Source organism: Rhea pennata, unplaced genomic scaffold (assembly GCF_028389875.1).
Source record: "Rhea pennata isolate bPtePen1 unplaced genomic scaffold, bPtePen1.pri scaffold_145, whole genome shotgun sequence".
In the NCBI taxonomy this organism is placed as follows: Eukaryota; Metazoa; Chordata; class Aves; order Rheiformes; family Rheidae; genus Rhea; species Rhea pennata.
The window spans coordinates 25,370-43,126 of record NW_026907621.1 but is presented as its reverse complement, the minus strand read 5'-3'; the positions used below and the strand labels follow the sequence as shown (position 1 = coordinate 43,126).

Here is a 17,757-nt window from a genome sequence, read left to right as displayed (position 1 = left end):
CCCATAGACCCTCCTTGGACGTCCCATGGATCCTGCTTGGAGCCCGCTCGGATTCCCCATGGCACTTTGAGGGGTCTCACGGCTCACGGTGGCACCAGGAGAAGGTCCTGACCCACGGCTCAGCACCACAGCCCCATAGAGCACCCCCATAGACCCTCCTTGGACGTCCCATGGATCCTGCTTGGAGCCCACTCGGATTCCCCATGGCACTTTGAGGGGTCTCACGGCTCACGGTGGCACCAGGAGAAGGTCCTGACCCACGGCTCAGCACCATGGCCCCATAGAGCACCCCCCGCAGACCCTCCTTGGACGTCCCATGGATCCTGCTTGGAGCCCACTCGGATTCCCCATGGCACTTTGAGGGGCCTCACGGCTCATGGTGGCACCAGGAGAAGGTCCTGACCCACGGCTCAGCACCACAGCCCCATAGAGCACCCCACAGACCCTCCTTGGACGTCCCATGGATCCTGCTTGGAGCCCACTCGGATTCCCCATGGCACTTTGAGGGGCCTCACGGCTCACGGTGGCACCAGGAGAAGGTCCTGACCCACAGCTCAGCACCACGGCCCCATAGAGCACCCCCCGCAGACCCTCCTTGGACGTCCCATGGATCCTGCTTGGAGCCCACTCGGATTCCCCATGGCACTTTGAGGGGCCTCACGGCTCACGGTGGCACCAGGAGAAGGTCCTGACCCACAGCTCAGCACCACAGCCCCATAGAGCACCCCACAGACCCTCCTTGGACGTCCCATGGATCCTGCTTGGAGCCCACTCGGATTCCCCATGGCACTTTGAGGGGCCTCATAGCTCACGGTGGCACCAGGAGAAGGTCCTGACCCACGGCTCAGCACCACAGCCCCATAGAGCACCCCCCCGGACCCTCCTTGGACGTCCCATGGATCCTGCTTGGAGCCCACTCGGATTCCCCATGGCACTTTGAGGGGTCTCACAGCTCACGGTGGCACCAGGAGAAGGTCCTGACCCACGGCGCAGCCCCATGGAGGCCCCCTCGGACGTCCCACGGAGCCCGCTTGGATCCGCCACAGCACTTTTTGGGGCCTCGCGGCGCACACCAAGGTGGTCCTGCCCCACGGCGCCCCCTCTCCCCCCCCCCCAAAGCATGGGGCTGACCCACAGGTCAAGCCGGGGTTTGGGGGGCACTGGGGGGGGCACTGCCCCCCCCCCCCGGGGGTCGCACTTGCTCTTTGCTTGCACAGGCTGAAGATTTTGTATTTATGAGATTAGGGGAGGGGGCTATGGGGCAGGTGGGGGGGTCTATGGGGCAAGTTGGCGAGGTCTGTGGGGCAGGATGGGGCAGATGGGGGCATATTAGGGATCTATGGGGCAGGTGGGGGGATCTATGGGGCAGATCAGCGGTCTATGGGGCAGGTCGAGGATCTAGGGGGCAGGTGGGGGGATCTAGGGGGCAGATCAAGGATCTATGGGGCAAGTGGGGGATCTATGGGGCAGATCGAGGGATCTATGGGGCAGGTTGGGGATCTATGGGGCAGATTGGGATCCATGGGGCACATCGGGATCTATGGGGCAGATCAGGATCTATGGGGCAGGTTGGGGATCTATGGGGCACATTGGGAGCTATGGGGCAGACTGGGGAGCTATGGGGCAGATTGGGATCTATGGGGCAGGGTGGGGATCTATGGGGCAGACTGGGGAGCTATAGGGCAGGTTGGGGATCTATGGGGCAGATCGGGATCTATGGGGCAGACTGGGGATCTATGGGGCACATTGGGATCTATGGGACAGATCAGGATCTATGGGGCAGGTTGGGGATCTATGGGGCAGATCGGGATCTATGGGGCAGGGTGAGGATCTATGGGGCAGAGTGGGGAGCTATAGGGCAGGTTGGGGATCTATGGGGCAGGGTGGGGATCTACGGGGCAGACTGGGGATCTATGGGGCAGATCGGGGATCTATGGGGCAGGTTGGGGGGGAATCCATGGGGCAGGGGGTGGGGGGGGGGGTCACGCGGCACCAGGCCCACGCGGCTCGACGCGCCCAATAAACACCCGCAGCACAACCGGCCTCCGGCCTCCGTGGGGCGCCCCCCAACTACCCCACCCCCACCCCGGGAGGGGCCCAGGCGTCCGAGCCCCCTTTTGGGTTCGTTTTCACCCCTTTGGGGGCCAATTTCAGCCCCCCTTTTTTTTGGGGGGGGGCATTTCCCCTCCCCACACCCCCCCCCCCGGCGGCCATGTCAGGGAGGGGCTCCTCGACTCCGCCCCCCTCCCCTTTTTGGGGCAGTTTCACTCATTTTTGGGGTCAGTCCCGCACGATTTTGGGGGGGGGGGGGGAGATTTCGCCCACTTTGGGGGCGGCTCCGCCCCCCCCGCCCTTCTGCGCATGCGCAGCGCCCCGGCGCCCCTCCCCCTTACCGCCCCACGGCGCATGCGCAGCGCCCCGGAGGCGCCTCACAGCACTCAGGCGCATGCGCGGTGCCCCGGGGCGGGGCCTCACAGCACTCACGCGCATGCGCAGCACCCCGGAGCCGCCTCCCCCCTCCCATCACCGCCCTCCCGCGCATGCGTAGCGTCCCGGAACCGCCTCCCCGCTCCTTTCACCGCCCTCCCGCGCATGCGCAGCGCTCCGGCGCCCCCTCACGTCCCTGCTGCGCATGCGCAGCGTCCAGGAGGCCCCCCCCCCCCCCCCCCCCCTCGCGTCCCTCCCGCACATGCGCAACACCCCGGAGGCGCCTCACAGCACTCAGGCGCATGCGCAGTTCCTCGGCGACACCTCCCCCCTCCCGTTGCCGCCCTTCCGCGCATGCGCAGCACCCCGGAGCAAACCCCCTCCCACGCCTCACCGCCCTCCCGCGCATGCGCAGCGCCCCGGCGCCCCCTCACAGCCCTCCTGCGCATGCGCAGCGCCCTGGAGGACCCACACCCCCCCCCGCGCCCGCGCATGCGCAGCGCCCCGGAGCCGCCTCCCCCCTCCCCGCTCTTTCTCCGGGGGCGTGGCCAGCTCCGCCGGAGCCCCGCCCCCCGGAGGGGGCCCGTCAGTCTGGCCCCGCCCCCTCCCACCCACCGCGCGCCCGCATTGGCTCGTGCGCCTGTCAATCACGGCGGGGAAAGAGGGGGCGGGACCACTCCGGGCAGCAGGGCAAGGGGAGATCTATGGGGCGCAGCCCCGGACGCCTGGGCCCCCTATGGGGCAGGGGGGGGTCCTGGGGGTGCAGCCCCGGACACCTGGGCCCCCTATGGGGCAGGGGGGAGGTCCTGGGGGTGCAGCCCCGAACACCTGGGCCTCCTATGGGGCAGGGGGGGGTCCTGGGGGTGCAGCCCCGGACGCCTGGGCCCCCTATGGGGCAGGAGGGTCCTGGGGGTGCAGCCCCGAACGCCTGGGCCCCCTATGGGGCAGGGGGGGATCTATGGGGCGCAGCCCCAGACGCCTGGGCCCCCTATGGGGCAGGGGGGGGTCCTGGGGGTGCAGCCCCGGACGCCTGGGCCCCCTATGGGGCAGGGGGGGATCTATGGGGCGCAGCCCCAGACGCCTGGGCCCCCTATGGGGCAGGGGGGGGTCCTGGGGGTGCAGCCCCGGACGCCTGGGCCCCCTATGGGGCAGGGGGGTCCTGGGGGTGCAGCCCCGAACACCTGGGCCCCCTATGGGGCAGGGGGGGATCTATGGGGCGCAGCCCCGAACGCCTGGGCCCCCTATGGGGCAGGGGGGGTCCTGAGGATGCAGCCCCGGACACCTGGGCCCCCTATGGGGCAGGGGGGTCCTGGGGGTGCAGCCCCGGACGCCTGGGCCCTCTATGGGGCAGGGGGGTCCTGGGGGTGCAGCCCCGAACGCCTGGGCCCCCTATGGGGCAGGGGGGGTCCTGAGGGTGCAGCCCCGGACGCCTGGGCCCCCTATGGGGCAGGGGGGGTCCTGGGGGTGCAGCCCCGGACTCCTGGGCCCCCCAGGGGGCGGGGGGGGGCTTCCTGAGGGTGCAGCCCCGGACACCTGGGCCCCACTATGGGGCATGGGGGGCAGGTCCAGGGGGCACAGGACCCTTCGCAGGGGGCCAGGCATCCGCCCCCCCCCCCCAGCACCCCACACACGATTGGCACGACACCCCCCCCCCATTACCCACAATTCCCCGGGGGAGCTCGAAGTGGGGGGGAGAGGGGGGGGGATTCCCCAGCTCAGGACACCTGGGCCCCTCCGGGCAACCCCCCCCCCCCCCCCCCGAACCACCACCACCACCACCCGGACGCCTGGGCCCCCCGAGGGCAGTTCCCAGCTCGGGTTGCGCAGGCAGGCAGGCGGGGCCCAGGCGTCCGGGGAGGAGGAGAGGGGGGGGGCAGGGGGGGGGGGGGGAGTTGGGGTGGGTGTTGGGGTGGGTGGGGGGGACACACACACGCGCGCGCTCCTCCCCGGCGCGATGGAGCCGAGGGGCCCAGGCGTCCGGGCGGGAATGGCCTGGGTGTCCGGGGTGCTGCTGGCGCTGGGCGCCGCCGCCGCCGCCGCCGCCCTGCCCGGAGACGGTGAGTCGGGGCGCCCGGACGCCTGGGCCCCTCCCCGGCACCACTGCCACCACCACCACCCCCCCCCCCCTCCACCCCGCCCCGGGGGGGCAGCAGGGATATGGGGCGCCCGGACGCCTGGGCCCCGCTCTGGGACGTTCCCGGGGTGGAGACGGGGAGCCCGGACGCCTGGGCCCCCCTTGGGAAACCCTGGTGGGGAGATGGGGTCCCCGGATGCCTGGGCCCCCTTTGGGACACCCCAGTGGGGAGACAGGGTCCCTGGACGCCTGGGCCCCCTTTGGGAAACCCCAATGGGGAGATGGGGTCCCCGGACGCCTGGGCCCCCTTTGGGACACCCTAGTGGGGAGACAGGGTGCCCGGACGCCTGGGCCCCTCAGGGAAGCCCCAGTGGGGAGACAGGGTCCCCGGACGCCTGGGCCCCTCAGGGAAGCACCAGTGGGGAGATGGGGCGCCCGGACGCCTGGGCCCCTCAGGGAAGCCCCAGTGGGGAGACGGGGTCCCCGGACGCCTGGGCCCCCCTTGGGACACCCTAGTGGGGAGATGGGGTCCCCGGACGCCTGGGCCCCTCAGGGAAGCACCAGTGGGGAGATGGGGCGCCCGGACGCCTGGGCCCCTTCTCCCCCCCCCATCCCCACCCACGACACCCTCCCCCAGTAGCTCCCAGTCTGGGAACTGGGAGGCTCCCGGGACGCTGCCCCCGGGGGCTCAGGCAGGAACAGGCTGAGCCGGGTCGGAGCAGGGTGGGACTCGTCGGAGGGGGCCCAGGCGTCCGGGTGCAGGGGCCCAGGCGTCCGAGCGCAGGGGCCCAGGCGTCCGGGCCCCCGACGCAGCTGCATCCCCAACCCCCCCCCCCACCCCGCGCAGCCACCTGTCCCCTCGCCCACCCCGGGGGGGCTCCGATGGCAGCGACAGGTGGGGCCCGGACGCCTGGGCCCCTCGTGGGGCCCCGCTGGGGGCTCCCGGACGCCTGGGCCCTCTGATGGGTTTTATTTTTTTGGGGGGGGGGGCCGTCTCGCTGCCACATCTGGATGTGGGGGGGGGGAAACAGCTGGAGATGGGGAGTGAGTCACTGAGGGGCCCAGGCGTCCGGGCCGCCCCATACAGCTCCACTAGGGGCCCAGGCGTCCGGGTAGCCCCGCACACCCCCCGCCGGGGCCCAGGCGTCCGGGCCTCCCCCCACTTCCCCCCCCCCGCCCCAGATCCTTACACCCCTGCTGATCCCCTCTTCCCCCCCCCAGCTGGGGCCCAGGCATCCGGGGGGGGGGGGGGGGCCCAGGCGTCCGGGCGGGTCCCGACCTGCCTTCCCGCTTCAAAGGCTCCGTCGGCCCCTCTGAGGTGCTGCCAAGGCCCCGGGCGTGGGGCAGGGCCCAGCCCCACATCGGAGGGGGGGGGGGTTGGCCCGGACACCTGGGCCCCTCAGGGAGGACGGGGGGGGGGGTGTGGGGTGGAGCTGGGGTGGAGGTGGGGGGGGGGCGAGGAGAGAGGAGCCTGGGAACCCGGACGCCTGGGCCCCTCCTGAGGCGCCCCACAGCGGGGCTGCCTGGGCCCCCTATAGCACCCCATAGCGGGGCTGCCCGGACACCTGGGCCCCCTATAGCACCCCATAGCGGGGCTGCCCGAACACCTGCCCCCACCCCATAGCGGGACTGCCCGGACACCTGGGCCCCCTATAGCACCCCATAGCGGGGCTACCTGGACACCTGCCCCCACCCCATAGCAGGACTGCCCGGACGCCTGGGCCCCCTATAGCACCCCATAGCGGGGCTACCTGGACACCTGCCCCCACCCCATAGCGGGACTGCCCGGACACCTGGGCCCATCGCCCCCCCACCCCCACCCCATAGCGGGGCTGCCCAGACACCTGGACCCACTGCCCTCCCCACCCCCACCCCATAGCAGGGCTGCCCGGACACCTGGGCCCCCTATAGCACCCCATAGCGGGGCTACCTGGACACCTGCCCCCACCCCATAGCGGGACTGCCCGGACACCTGGGCCCATCGCCCCCCCACCCCCACCCCATAGCAGGGCTGCCTGGACACCTGGGCCCACTGCCCCCCCCACCCCCACCCCATAGCAGGGCTGCCCGGACACCTGGGCCCCCTATAGCACCCCATAGCGGGGCTACCTGGACACCTGCCCCCACCCCATAGCGGGACTGCCCGGACACCTGGGCCCATCGCCCCCCCACCCCCACCCCATAGCAGGGCTGCCTGGACACCTGGGCCCACTGCCCCCTCACCCCCACCCCATAGCAGAGCTGCCCGGATGCTTGGGCCCACTGCCCCCCCCACCCCCACCCCACAGCGGGGCTGCCCGGACGCCTGGGCCCACTGCCCCCCCCCCACACCCCCACCCCACAGCGGGGCTGCCCGGACGCCTGGGCCCACCACCCTCCCCCCGTGCCCTCCTCCCCCCCCCCACCCCTGGCAGAGGCGTCCGAGTGCTTCACGGTGAACGGGGCCGATTACCGGGGGGCCCAGAGCCGGACGGGGCCCGGCCCGTCGGGGCGGCCCTGCCTCTTCTGGAACCAGACGCGGACCCACGGCGGCCTCGGCCTCGGCCTCGGGCCCCACAACCACTGCCGCAACCCCGACGGCGACGCCCGGCCCTGGTGCTACGTGGCCGAGAGCGAGGAAGGAGGCGGCGACTGGAAATACTGCGACATCCCGTCCTGCCGCAGTGAGACCCCCCCACACATACACCCCACTGCCCTATGGGGCCGGTGGGAGAACTGGTGGGGGGCGATAGGGGACGATATGGGGGCGATAGGGGAGATAGGGGGGCGATAGGGGGTGATATGGGGCGATAGGGGGTCGATAGGGGAGATAGAGGGCAATAGGGGGTCGATAGGGGGTGATATGGGGCGATAGGGGGCGATATGGGGGCGATAGGGGAGATAGGGGGTCGATAGGGGGTCGATAGGGGGCGATATGGGGTCGATAGGGGGTGATATGGGGCGATAGGGGGCGATATGGGGTCGATAGGGGAGATAGGGGGCGATAGGGGGTCGATAGGGGGTGATATGGGGCGATAGGGGGTCGATAGGGGAGATAGGGGGCAATAGGGGGTCGATAGGGAGTGATATGGGGCGATAGGGGGCGATATGGGGTCGATAGGGGAGATAGGGGGCGATAGGGGGTCGATAGGGGGTGATATGGGGGCGATAGGGGGTGATATGGGGGCGATATGGGGGTGATATGGGGTGATACGGGTTGATATGGGGGATATGGGGCATATAGGGTCGATATGGGGGGACGATATGTGGACGGTGGGAGAACCGGTGGGGGGCGATAGGGGACGATATGGGGTCAATGGGGGGGGATAGGGGGTCAATAGGGGGGGATATGGGGGCGATGGGGGGGATAGGGGGTCGATAGGGGGTGATATGGGGGGATATGGGGGCGATACGGGGGGATATGGGGGCGATATGGGGGGATATGGGTCGATATGGGGGGATATGGGGCATATAGGGTCAATATGGGGGTCGATGTGTGGTGATAAGGGGTCGATACGGGGGATATAGGGGGATATGGGGTTATATGGGGTCGACATTGGGTCAATATGGGTCGATATGGGGGGCGATATGGGGTGATGGGGGGTCGATATGGGGGATATGGGGTCGATATGGGGGGATAGGGGGTTATATGGGGGATAGGGGGTCGATATGGGGGCATATAGGGTTGATATGGGGGGATTTGGGGTCAATATGGGTCAATAGGGGTGATATGGGGTCGATGGGGGGATGTAGGTCGATATGGGGGATATGGGGCATATAGGGTTGATATGGGGAGCGATATGGGGTGATAGGGGGGTTGATAGGGGGTGATAAGGGGTCAATAGGGGGGATATGGGGTCGATAGGGGGTGATATGGGGGTGACATGGGGCAATATGGGGGGATATGTAGTGATATGGGGTCGATATGGGGGATATGGGGGCAAAATGGGGTGATACGGGGTCGCTATGGGGGGATAAGGGGTCGATATGGGGGAATACGGGGTTGATGGGGGTCCATATGGGGGGATATGGGGTCGATATTGGGAAATATGGGGTGCTATGGGATCGATATGGGGGATATTGGGTTGATATGGGGGGGTACAGGGTTGATGTGGGGAGATGTGGGGTGATATGGGGTCAATATGGGGCCTATAGGGTCAATACGGGATCGATGTGGGGGGATAGGGGTGATATGGGGGGATACAGAGTTGATATGGGGGGATACAGGGTCGATGTGGGGTGATATGGGGTCAATATGGGGCCTATAGGGTCAATACGGGATCGATGTGGGGGGATATGGGGCGATATGGGGGGATATAGGGTCAATATGGGGTCGATATTGGGAAGTGTGGGGCGATATGGGGTCGATATGGGGGGATATTGGGTTGATGTGGGGGGTACAGGGTCGATGTGGGGAGATGTGGGGTCGATATGGGGTCAATATGGGGCCTATAGGGTCAATATGGGGCTGATATAGGGTCAATATGGGGTCGATATGGGGGGATACAGGGTCGATGTGGGGAGATGTGGGGAGATGTGGGGTCAATATGGGGCATATAGGGGCTATGTGGGGGGATATGGGGTCGACACGGGGTCGACACAGGCGGCTGCGGGCTCGACACAGGCGGCCGACGCGGGGGCGCGGGCGGCCGATACAGGCGGACGCGGGGGTCAATACAGGCGGACGCGGTGGGGAGGGGGGGGGGAGGGTGTCGGTCAGTCGGTCCGGACCCGGGGCGCCGCCGCCTGCGCCTCCGTCACCCGCCGATGCCTGTGCGCACCGCCGCCCTCCGGCAGTGCCCGGCTTCGTCGGCTGTTTCGTGGACTCGGGGTCGCCGCCGGCGCTGAGCGGGGCCAGCGGCACCTCGACGCGGCTGACGGTGCCTCTCTGCATCCGCTTCTGCCGCGCCCGCGGCTACGAGGTACCGCCGGCGGGCTACAGCCGCCCGCCGCTACACCCGCCGCTACACCCGCCGCCACTCCCCCCTCCTACAGCTCGCGGGGTCGAGCTGCCCCCGCCGCCCTACCGCCGCCCCGCGTACCCGTCGCGACACCCGTCGCGACACCCGCCGCAACACCCGTCCCCGATCAACAGGTTGTGGGGGTGAGGTACCCCCCCAGCACCCTACAACCGCCTCACAACCCCATTGCAACACCCGTTGCAAACAGCTCGTGGGGGTCCAGGTACCCCCCCCGGCACCCTACAACCGCCTCACAAACCTGTTGCAACACGTGTCCCCCATCAACAGCTCACGCGGGTCCAGATACCCACGGCGGCCTACAGCCACCCCGCACACCACCCACTGCAACACCCATTGCAAACAGCTCATGGGGGGTCCCAGCACCCTACAAACCCATCGCAACACCCGTCCCCCACCAACAGCTTGTGGGGGTCTGGATACCCACGGCGGCCTACAGCCGCCCCCGACACCTGCTGCAACACCCTCTGCAACACCCATTGCAACACCCGTTGCAAACAGCTTGTGGGGGTCCAGGTACCCCCACACACAGCCTACAACCACCTCACAAACTCATTGCAACACCCGTCCCCCATCAACAGCTCGTGGGGGTCCAGATACCCACGGTGGCCTACAGCCGCCCCGCACACCCATTGCAACACCCGTCCCCCACCAACAGCTCTCAGGGGTCTGGGTACCCACGGTGGCCTACAACCACCCCCCACACACACACACAGCCATCGCAACACCCGTCCGCCGTCACCAGCTGGCGGGGGTGGAGGTACCCCGCGTCGGGCTACAGCCGTAGCGACCGCCCCCGTTCCCCGTCCGCAGTTCGCGGGGGTGGAGGCCGGCTACGCCTGTTTCTGCGGCCACGCGGGTGACGTGCGCCGGGGCCGCCGGGCCGGGGCGGCCGAGTGTGACCAGGTGTGCTTCGGCAAGGCGAGCCAGCTGTGCGGCGGCGACGGCCGCCTCGCCGTCTACCACGGTGAGCCCAGCGCGGCGGCGGTCGCCGCGGGGTGGAGGTCACCGTGGGGTGGAGGTCACCATGGGGTGGAGGTCGCCATGGGATGGAGGTCGCCATGGGATGGAGGTCGCCACGGGGTGGAGGTTGCCACGGGGTGGTGGATGCCATGGGGTGGTGGTCACCATGGGGAGATGGTCACTGTGGGAGATGGTCGCCATGGGGAGGTGGTCGCCATGGGGAGGTGGTCGCCATGGGGAGGTGGTCACCATGGGTTAGCGGTCTCCATGGGGTGGTGGTCGCCATGGGGTGGTGGATGCCATGGGGTGGTGGTCACCATGGGGAGATGGTCACTGTGGGAGATTGCTGCCATGGGGAGGTGGTCACCATGGGTTAGCGGTCTCCATGGGGTGGTGGTCGCCAAGGCATGGTGGTCACTGTGGGGAGATGGTCACCATGGGGAGATGGTCACTGTGGGAGATGGTCGCCATGGGGAGGTGGTCACCATGGGGAGGTGGTCGCCAAGGGTTAGCGGTCTCCATGGGGTGGTGGTCGCCATGGCATGGTGGTCACCGTGGGGAGATGGTCACCATGGGGAGATGGTCACTGTGGGAGATGGTCGCCATGGGGAGGTGGTCACCATGGGGAGGTGGTCGCCAAGGGTTAGCGGTCTCCATGGGGTGGTGGTCGCCATGGGGTGGTGGTCACCATGGGGAGATGGTTGCTGTGGGAAATGGTCACCATGGGGAGATGGTCGCCAAGGGTTAGTGGTCTCCATGGGGTGGTGGATGCCGTGGGGTGGTGGATGCCATGGGGTGGTGGTCACCATGGGGAGATGGTCACTGTGGGAGATGGTCGCCATGGGAGATGGTCACCATGGGGAGGTGGTCACCATGGGGTGGTGGTCACTATGGGAAGATGGTTGCCAAGGGATGGTGGTCTCCATGGGGTGATGGTCACCAAGGGCTGGTGGTCTCCATGGATCCTCAGTGGCCATGGCAACCACGGGGCGGCGCTCCCCAAGGGCTGGTGGTCTCCATGGATCCTCAGTGGCCATGGTGACCACGGGGCGGCGCTCCCCAAGGGCTGGTGGTCCGCATGGATCCTCAGCGGCCATGGCGACCACGGGGTGGTGCTCCCCAAGGGCTGGTGGTCCCCATGGATCCTCAGCGGCCATGGCGACCATGGGGCGGCGCTCCCCAAGGGCTGGTGGTCTCCATGGGGTGACGGTGACCACGGGGTGGTGCTCCCCAAGGGCTGGTGGTCCCCATGGATCCTCAGTGGCCATGGTGACCACGGGGTGGTGCTCCCCAAGGGCTGGTGGTCTCCATGGGGTGACGGTGACCACGGGGTGGTGCTCCCCAAGGGCTGGTGGTCCCCATGGATCCTCAGTGGCCATGGTGACCACGGGGTGGTGCTCCCCAAGGGCTGGTGGTCTCCATGGGGTGACGGTGACCACGGGGTGGTGCTCCCCAAGGGCTGGTGGTCCCCATGGATCCTCAGTGGCCGTGATGACCACGGGGCGGCGCTCCCCAAGGGCTGGTGGTCACCATGGGGTGGTGCTCCCCAAGGGCTGGTGGTCCCCATGGATCCTCAGTGGCCATGATGACCACGGGGTGGTGCTCCCCAAGGGCTGGTGGTCTCCATGGATCCTCAGTGGCCATGATGACCACGGGGTGGTGCTCCCCAAGGGCTGGTGGTCCCCATGGATCCTGAGCGGCCATGGCGACCACGGGGTGGTGCTCCCCAAGGGATGGCGGTCTCCATGGGGTGACGGTGACCACGGGGTGGTGCTCCCCAAGGGCTGGTGGTCCCCATGGATCCTCAGTGGCCATGATGACCACGGGGTGGTGCTCCCCAAGGGCTGGTGATCTCCATGGATCCTCAGTGGCCATGATGACCACGGGGTGGTGCTCCCCAAGGGCTGGTGGTCCCCATGGATCCTGAGCGGCCATGGCGACCACGGGGTGGTGCTCCCCAAGGGCTGGTGGTCTCCATGGGGTGACGGTGACCACGGGGTGGTGCTCCCCAAGGGCTGGTGGTCCCCATGGATCCTCAGCGGCCATGGCGACCACGGGGCGGCGCTCCCCGAGGGTCGGCGGTCACCACACGCGGGTGACGGCCGCCGCAGTGTCGGTCGGCGCCTGCCAGGCCAACAGCTCGGCTCCCGCCGGCGTCGTCTACTCGCCCGACTACCCGGACGACTACGGCCCCGGAGCCGACTGCAGCTGGCGGGTGGGGGCGGGCGCCGGGGCGCCGCTGGAGCTCACCTTCCGCCTCTTCGACGTGCCCGACCCCAACGACCGGCTCCAGGTGCGCGACGCCCGCACCCGCCGCCTCCTGGCCCAGTTCGACGGGCGACGGCCGCCCCCGGGCCCGGGGCCCCTCCGCCTGCCCGCCGACGCCCTGCTCCTCACCTTCCGCTCCGACCGCCTCCTGCACGCCCAGGGCTTCGCCCTCACCTACCGCGGTGGGTGGACGCACCGCCGCGCAGGGGGTGACGCGGGCGGACGCGGGGTGACGACCGTGGGGACGGGTGACGGCCGCTCTGTCCCCCTGCTGCACGCCCGGGGCTCGGCATTGAGCTATTGCAGTGGGTCCCGTGTGCGGGTGACAGCAGGTGACACAGGCGGACGTGGGGTGACAACTGTGGGGACGGGTGACAGCCGCTCCGCTGCCCTGGTGCGCGCCCGGGGCTTGGCATTGAGCTATTGCAGTGGGTCCCGTGTGCGGGTGACAGCGGGTGACACAGGCGGACGTGGGGTGACAACTGTGGGGACGGGTGACAGCCGCTCCGCTGCCCTGGTGCGCGCCCGGGGCTTGGCATTGAGCTATTGCAGTGGGTCCCGTGTGCGGGTGACAGCAGGTGACACAGGCGGACTCAGGGTGACAACTGCGGGGACGGGTGACGGCCGCTCCGCCGCCCTGGTGCGCGCCCGGGGCTCAGCATTGAGCTATTGCAGTGGGTCCCGTGTGCGGGTGACACAGGCGGACGTGGGGTGACAGCTGTGGGGACAGGTGACGGCCACTCCACCACCCTGCTGCGTGCCCGGGGCTCAGCATTGAGCTATTGCAGTGCGTCCCGTGTGCGGGTGACAGCGGGTGACACAGGCGGACGCGGGGTGACAACTGCGGGGATGGGTGACGGCCGCTCCGCTGCCCTGCTGCACGCCCGGGGCTCGGCATTGAGCTATTGCAGTGGGTCCCGTGTGCGGGTGACAGCGGGTGACACAGGCGGACGCGGGGTGACAACTGTGGGGGGCGGGTGACGGCCGCTCCACCACCCTGCTGCGCGCCCGGGGCTCAGCATTGAGCTATTGCAGTGGGTCCCGTGTGCGGGTGACAGCGGGTGACACAGGCGGACGCGGGGTGACAACTGTGGGGACAGATGACGGCCACTCCACCACCCTGCTGCTTGCCCGGGGCTCAGCATTGAGCTATTGCAGTGGGTCCCGTGTGCGGGTGACAGCGGGTGACACAGGCGGACGCGGGGTGACAACTGCGGAGATGGGTGACGGCCGCTCCGCCACCCTGGTGCGCGCCCGGGGCTCGGCATTGAGCTATTGCAGTGGGTCCCGTGTGCGGGTGACACATGCAGACGTGGGGTGACAACTGTGGGGACAGGTGACGGCCGCTCCACCACCCTGCTGCGTGCCCGGGGCTCGGCATTGAGCTATTGCAGTGGGTCCCGTGTGCGGGTGACAGCGGGTGACACAGGCAGACTCAGGGTGACAACTGCGGGGACGGGTGACGGCCGCTCCGCCGCCCTGCTGCGCGCCTGGGGCTTTGCATTGACCTACTGCAGTGGGTCCCGTGTGCGGGTGACACAGGCGGACGTGGGGTGACAACTGTGGGGACAGGTGACGGCCGCTCCACCACCCTGCTGCGTGCCCGGGGCTCGGCATTGACCTGCTACAGTGGGTCTCATGTGCGGGTGACAGCGGGTGACACAGGCAGATGCGGAGTGACAACCGCAGGGACGGGTGACAACCATTCCACCGCCCTGCCACGTCCGTGGGGCTTGGCATTGAGCTATTGCAGTGGGTCTCGTGTGCGGGTGACAGCGGGTGACACAGGCGGACGCAGGGTGACAACCGCGGGGACGGGTGACAACCATTCCACCGCCCTGCCACGTGCGTGGGGCTTGGCATTGAGCTATTGCAGTGGGTCTCGTGTGCGGGTGACAGCGGGTGACACAGGCGGACGCAGGGTGACAACCGCGGGGACGGGTGACAACCGCTCCGACGCGCCGTTGCGCACCTGGCGCTTCACCCTCCGCCGCGGGTCCCGCGTGCGGGTGACGCCGGGCGGCACAGGCGGACGCGGGGTGACAACAACAACCCACCCCCCCCAGGTGTAGCAGCCGCGGTGACGGGCAGCCGGCCGCCCCCCGCCGAGCCGCCGAGCCCCCCGGCCCAGCCCGGCGCCCCACAGCCCCCCCGGGGGGCCCGAGGTGAGCGGGGGGGACGTGGGGGGGGGGGGCGCCCCACAGCTCCTGCCCCCGCCCCACGCTGACGGCCATCTTGGCGGTTGCTCCGGTTGTTCCCCCCACCCTTCCCCCCCCCCCCCCCAGCCTGGTTCGTGCTCGCGGCCGCCGGCGCCTTCGTCTTCGGCCTCCTCCTCCTCCTCGCCTGCCGCCTGCGCAAGAGGTCGGCCGGACGCCTGGGCCCCTCGGTGCGGGGGGGGAGCATGGGGGGGGTGATCTCCTCCCGGACGCCTGGGCCCCTCGGTGCGGGGGAGGGGGATGGGGGGTGATCTCCTCCCAGACACCTGGGCCCCTCGGCGTGAGGGGGGCTGATCTCCCGGAACGCCTGGGCCCCTCAGGGATGGGGGGGGGGAGCGTCTCCCTGCCCGGTCGCCTGGGCCCCTGTCGCCATTCCCACCCGGATGCCTGGGCCCTCGAGGGTGGTCGGGTGTCCCCGCCCGGACGCCTGGGCCCCTGACGCCATTCCCGCCCGGACGCCTGGGCCCTCGAGGGTGGTCGGGTGTCCCCGCCCGGACGCCTGGGCCCCTGTCGCCATTCCCACCCGGATGCCTGGGCCCTCGAGGGTGGTCATGTGTCCCCACCCGGACGCCTGGGCCCCTGACGCCATTCCCGCCCGGACGCCTGGGCCCTCGAGGGTGGTCGGGTGTCCCTGCCCGGACGCCTGGGCCCCTGACGCCATTCCCGCCCGGACGCCTGGGCCCTCGAGGGTGGTCGGGTGTCCCCGCCCGGACGCCTGGGCCCCTGACGCCATTCCCGCCCGGACGCCTGGGCCCTCGAGGGTTGTCGGGTGTCCCCTCCCGGATGCCTGGGCCCCTGTTGCCGTTCCCACCCGGACACCTGGGCCCTCAAGGGTGGTCGGGTGTCCCCGCCCGGACGCCTGGGCCCCTGACGCCATTCCCACCCGGACGCCTGGGCCCCTGTTGCCGTTCCCACCCGGACACCTGGGCCCTTAAGGGTGGTCGGGTGTCCCCGCCCGGACGCCTGGGCCCCTGTTGCCGTTCCCACCCGGACGCCTGGGCCCTCGAGGGTGGTCATGTGTCCCCGCCTGGATGCCTGGGCCCCTGTCGCCGTTCCCACCCGGACGCCTGGGCCCTCGAGGGTGGTCGGGTGTCCCCGCCCGGACGCCTGGGCCCCTGTTGCCGTTCCCACCCCGGATGCCTGGGCCCTCGAGGGTGGTCGGGTGTCCCTGCCCGGATGCCTGGGCCCCTGTCACCATTCCCACCCGGACGCCTGGGCCCCTGTCGCTGTTCCCACCCGGACGCCTGGGCCCTCGAGGGTGGTCGGGTGTCCCCGCCCGGACGCCTGGGCCCCTGACGCCCCATTTTCCGCCCCCCCCCCCCGGCAGGTCGTGCCCGCTGCGGCCCCGCAAGGCGCCGGGGGGGCAGCTGTGGCTGCCTCGGGGGGCAGCCCTGGGCCGTGTCCTACCGGCCCCCCGGCGGCCCCCCGGCTCCGGAGCCCCCCGGCGCCGGCTCCAGCCCCCAGCCCTCGCTCCGCTGCCTCCTGCCCCCCAGCTGAGGGGCCGCCCCACGGCGCCCGCATTAAATTATTGCCGCCACCGCCAGCGGCCTGCTCGCTGCTTCTGCCCGGACACCTGGGCCCTTTTTATTTGGGGGGGGGGGCAGGGGGAGGAGGGGGGGTATTGGGGAGGGAGGGAAGAAGGTCTCGGACGCCTGGGCCCTTTTTATTTGGGGGGGGGCAGGGGGAGGAGGGGGGTATTGGGGAGGGAGGGAAGAAGGTCTCGGACGCCTGGGCCCTTTTTATTTGGGGGGTCGGGGGGAGGAGGGGGGTATTGGGGAGGAGGGGGGAGAAGGTCTCGGACGCCTGGGCCCTTTGGGGGGGGGGGGGCCCGGACACCTGGGCCCCTTTGGGGGGGGGGGGACCTGGACGCCAGGGCCTGCTGCGGGGGGGGGGGGGATCTCGGACGCCTGGGCCCTTTGCGGGGGGGGGGGGGCCCGGACACCTGGGCCCCTTTGGGGGGGGGGACCTGGACGCCAGGGCCTGCTGCGGGGGGGGGGGATCTCAGACGCCTGGGCCCTTGGTGGGGGGGATCTCGGACGCCTGGGCCCCCCAGGGGGGGGGGTCCCGGACACCTGGGCCCCTGGGGGGGGGTCCCGGACACCTGGGCCCCAAGGGGGGGGGGGGGTCCCGGACACCTGGGCCCTCAGCCCTTAGGACGAGCACCGGGACTGGAGGGCGGGGCCTATCCGGTGCTTAATTTGCATACAGCTCACGATTGGCCGCACGCTAACGACCGGGGGGGGGCCAGTGCTGGGGGGGGGCGGAGCCATCGCGTCATTAGCCCCGCCCCCCGTCGTCCAGCTTTGGCGCAAATGGGGGGGGGGGGGCTGGCTCGGCGGTGTGGGGGGCGTGGCCATGCAAATAAGGGGGCGGAGACCGCGCGGGCCAGCGAAAAGGGAGTGGGCGGAGCGGCGCATAAATTATGCAAACGAGGCGCGGCGGCACCGCCCCCTCCCCTCCCCTCCCCCTAATATGGAGAAAAAGGGGCGGGAGGAGGGAGGGCGCCTCCCCCCCCCTCCCCCCTCCCCTCCCCGCGCCGCTTTATGACGTCAGCGCCGGGCGGAGCCGGGGCGGCGAGGTGGGCGTGGCGGGCAGCGTGACGCAACAAAAGGGCAAAGCCGGAGCGGGAGGGGGGGGGGGGGAGAGCGGGAAGGGGGGGGGGGCGGGGCGCCGTATGCAGATGAGGCTCCAGGCGGCGGCCAATGAGCGGCGGGGGGGGCGTGGCCGGCGCGAAGTGAGGGGCGGGGTGTGTGTGTGTGTAGCGGGTGGGGGCGGCGCGGCGCTCGCTGCCCATATATGGTCACGGGTTGGGGGAGGGGGGGTGGAAAGGCGGCGCGGCGGAAGCGGAAGC

The 17,757-nt window shown here is 70.1% G+C and overlaps 1 protein-coding gene across 1 annotated transcript; it reads left to right on the top strand.

Annotated features, from left to right (window-relative positions):
* Positions 1 to 4,405: 4,405 nt before the first annotated feature.
* Positions 4,406 to 16,202, top strand: KREMEN2 (kringle containing transmembrane protein 2). The gene is made up of 8 exons (XM_062600887.1): positions 4,406 to 4,484; positions 6,916 to 7,164; positions 9,278 to 9,402; positions 10,273 to 10,426; positions 12,534 to 12,872; positions 14,757 to 14,855; positions 14,976 to 15,076; positions 15,843 to 16,202. The coding sequence occupies exons 1-8, from the start codon at positions 4,415 to 4,417 to the stop codon at positions 16,200 to 16,202; spliced, it is 1,497 nt and encodes a 498-aa protein (XP_062456871.1). The 5' UTR covers positions 4,406 to 4,414.
* The last annotated feature ends 1,555 nt before the right edge of the window (positions 16,203 to 17,757 follow it).

Coding starts and splice junctions, on each gene's coding strand:
- KREMEN2 (XM_062600887.1), top strand. CDS start 4,415: ATGGCCTGGGTGTCCGGGGTGCTGCTGGCGCTGGGCGCCGCCGCCGCC. Junction 4,485..6,915: donor CGCCGCCCTGCCCGGAGACG/GTGAGTCGGGGC, acceptor CACCCCTGGCAG/AGGCGTCCGAGTGCTTCACG. Junction 10,427..12,533: donor CCGCCTCGCCGTCTACCACG/GTGAGCCCAGCG, acceptor CGGCCGCCGCAG/TGTCGGTCGGCGCCTGCCAG.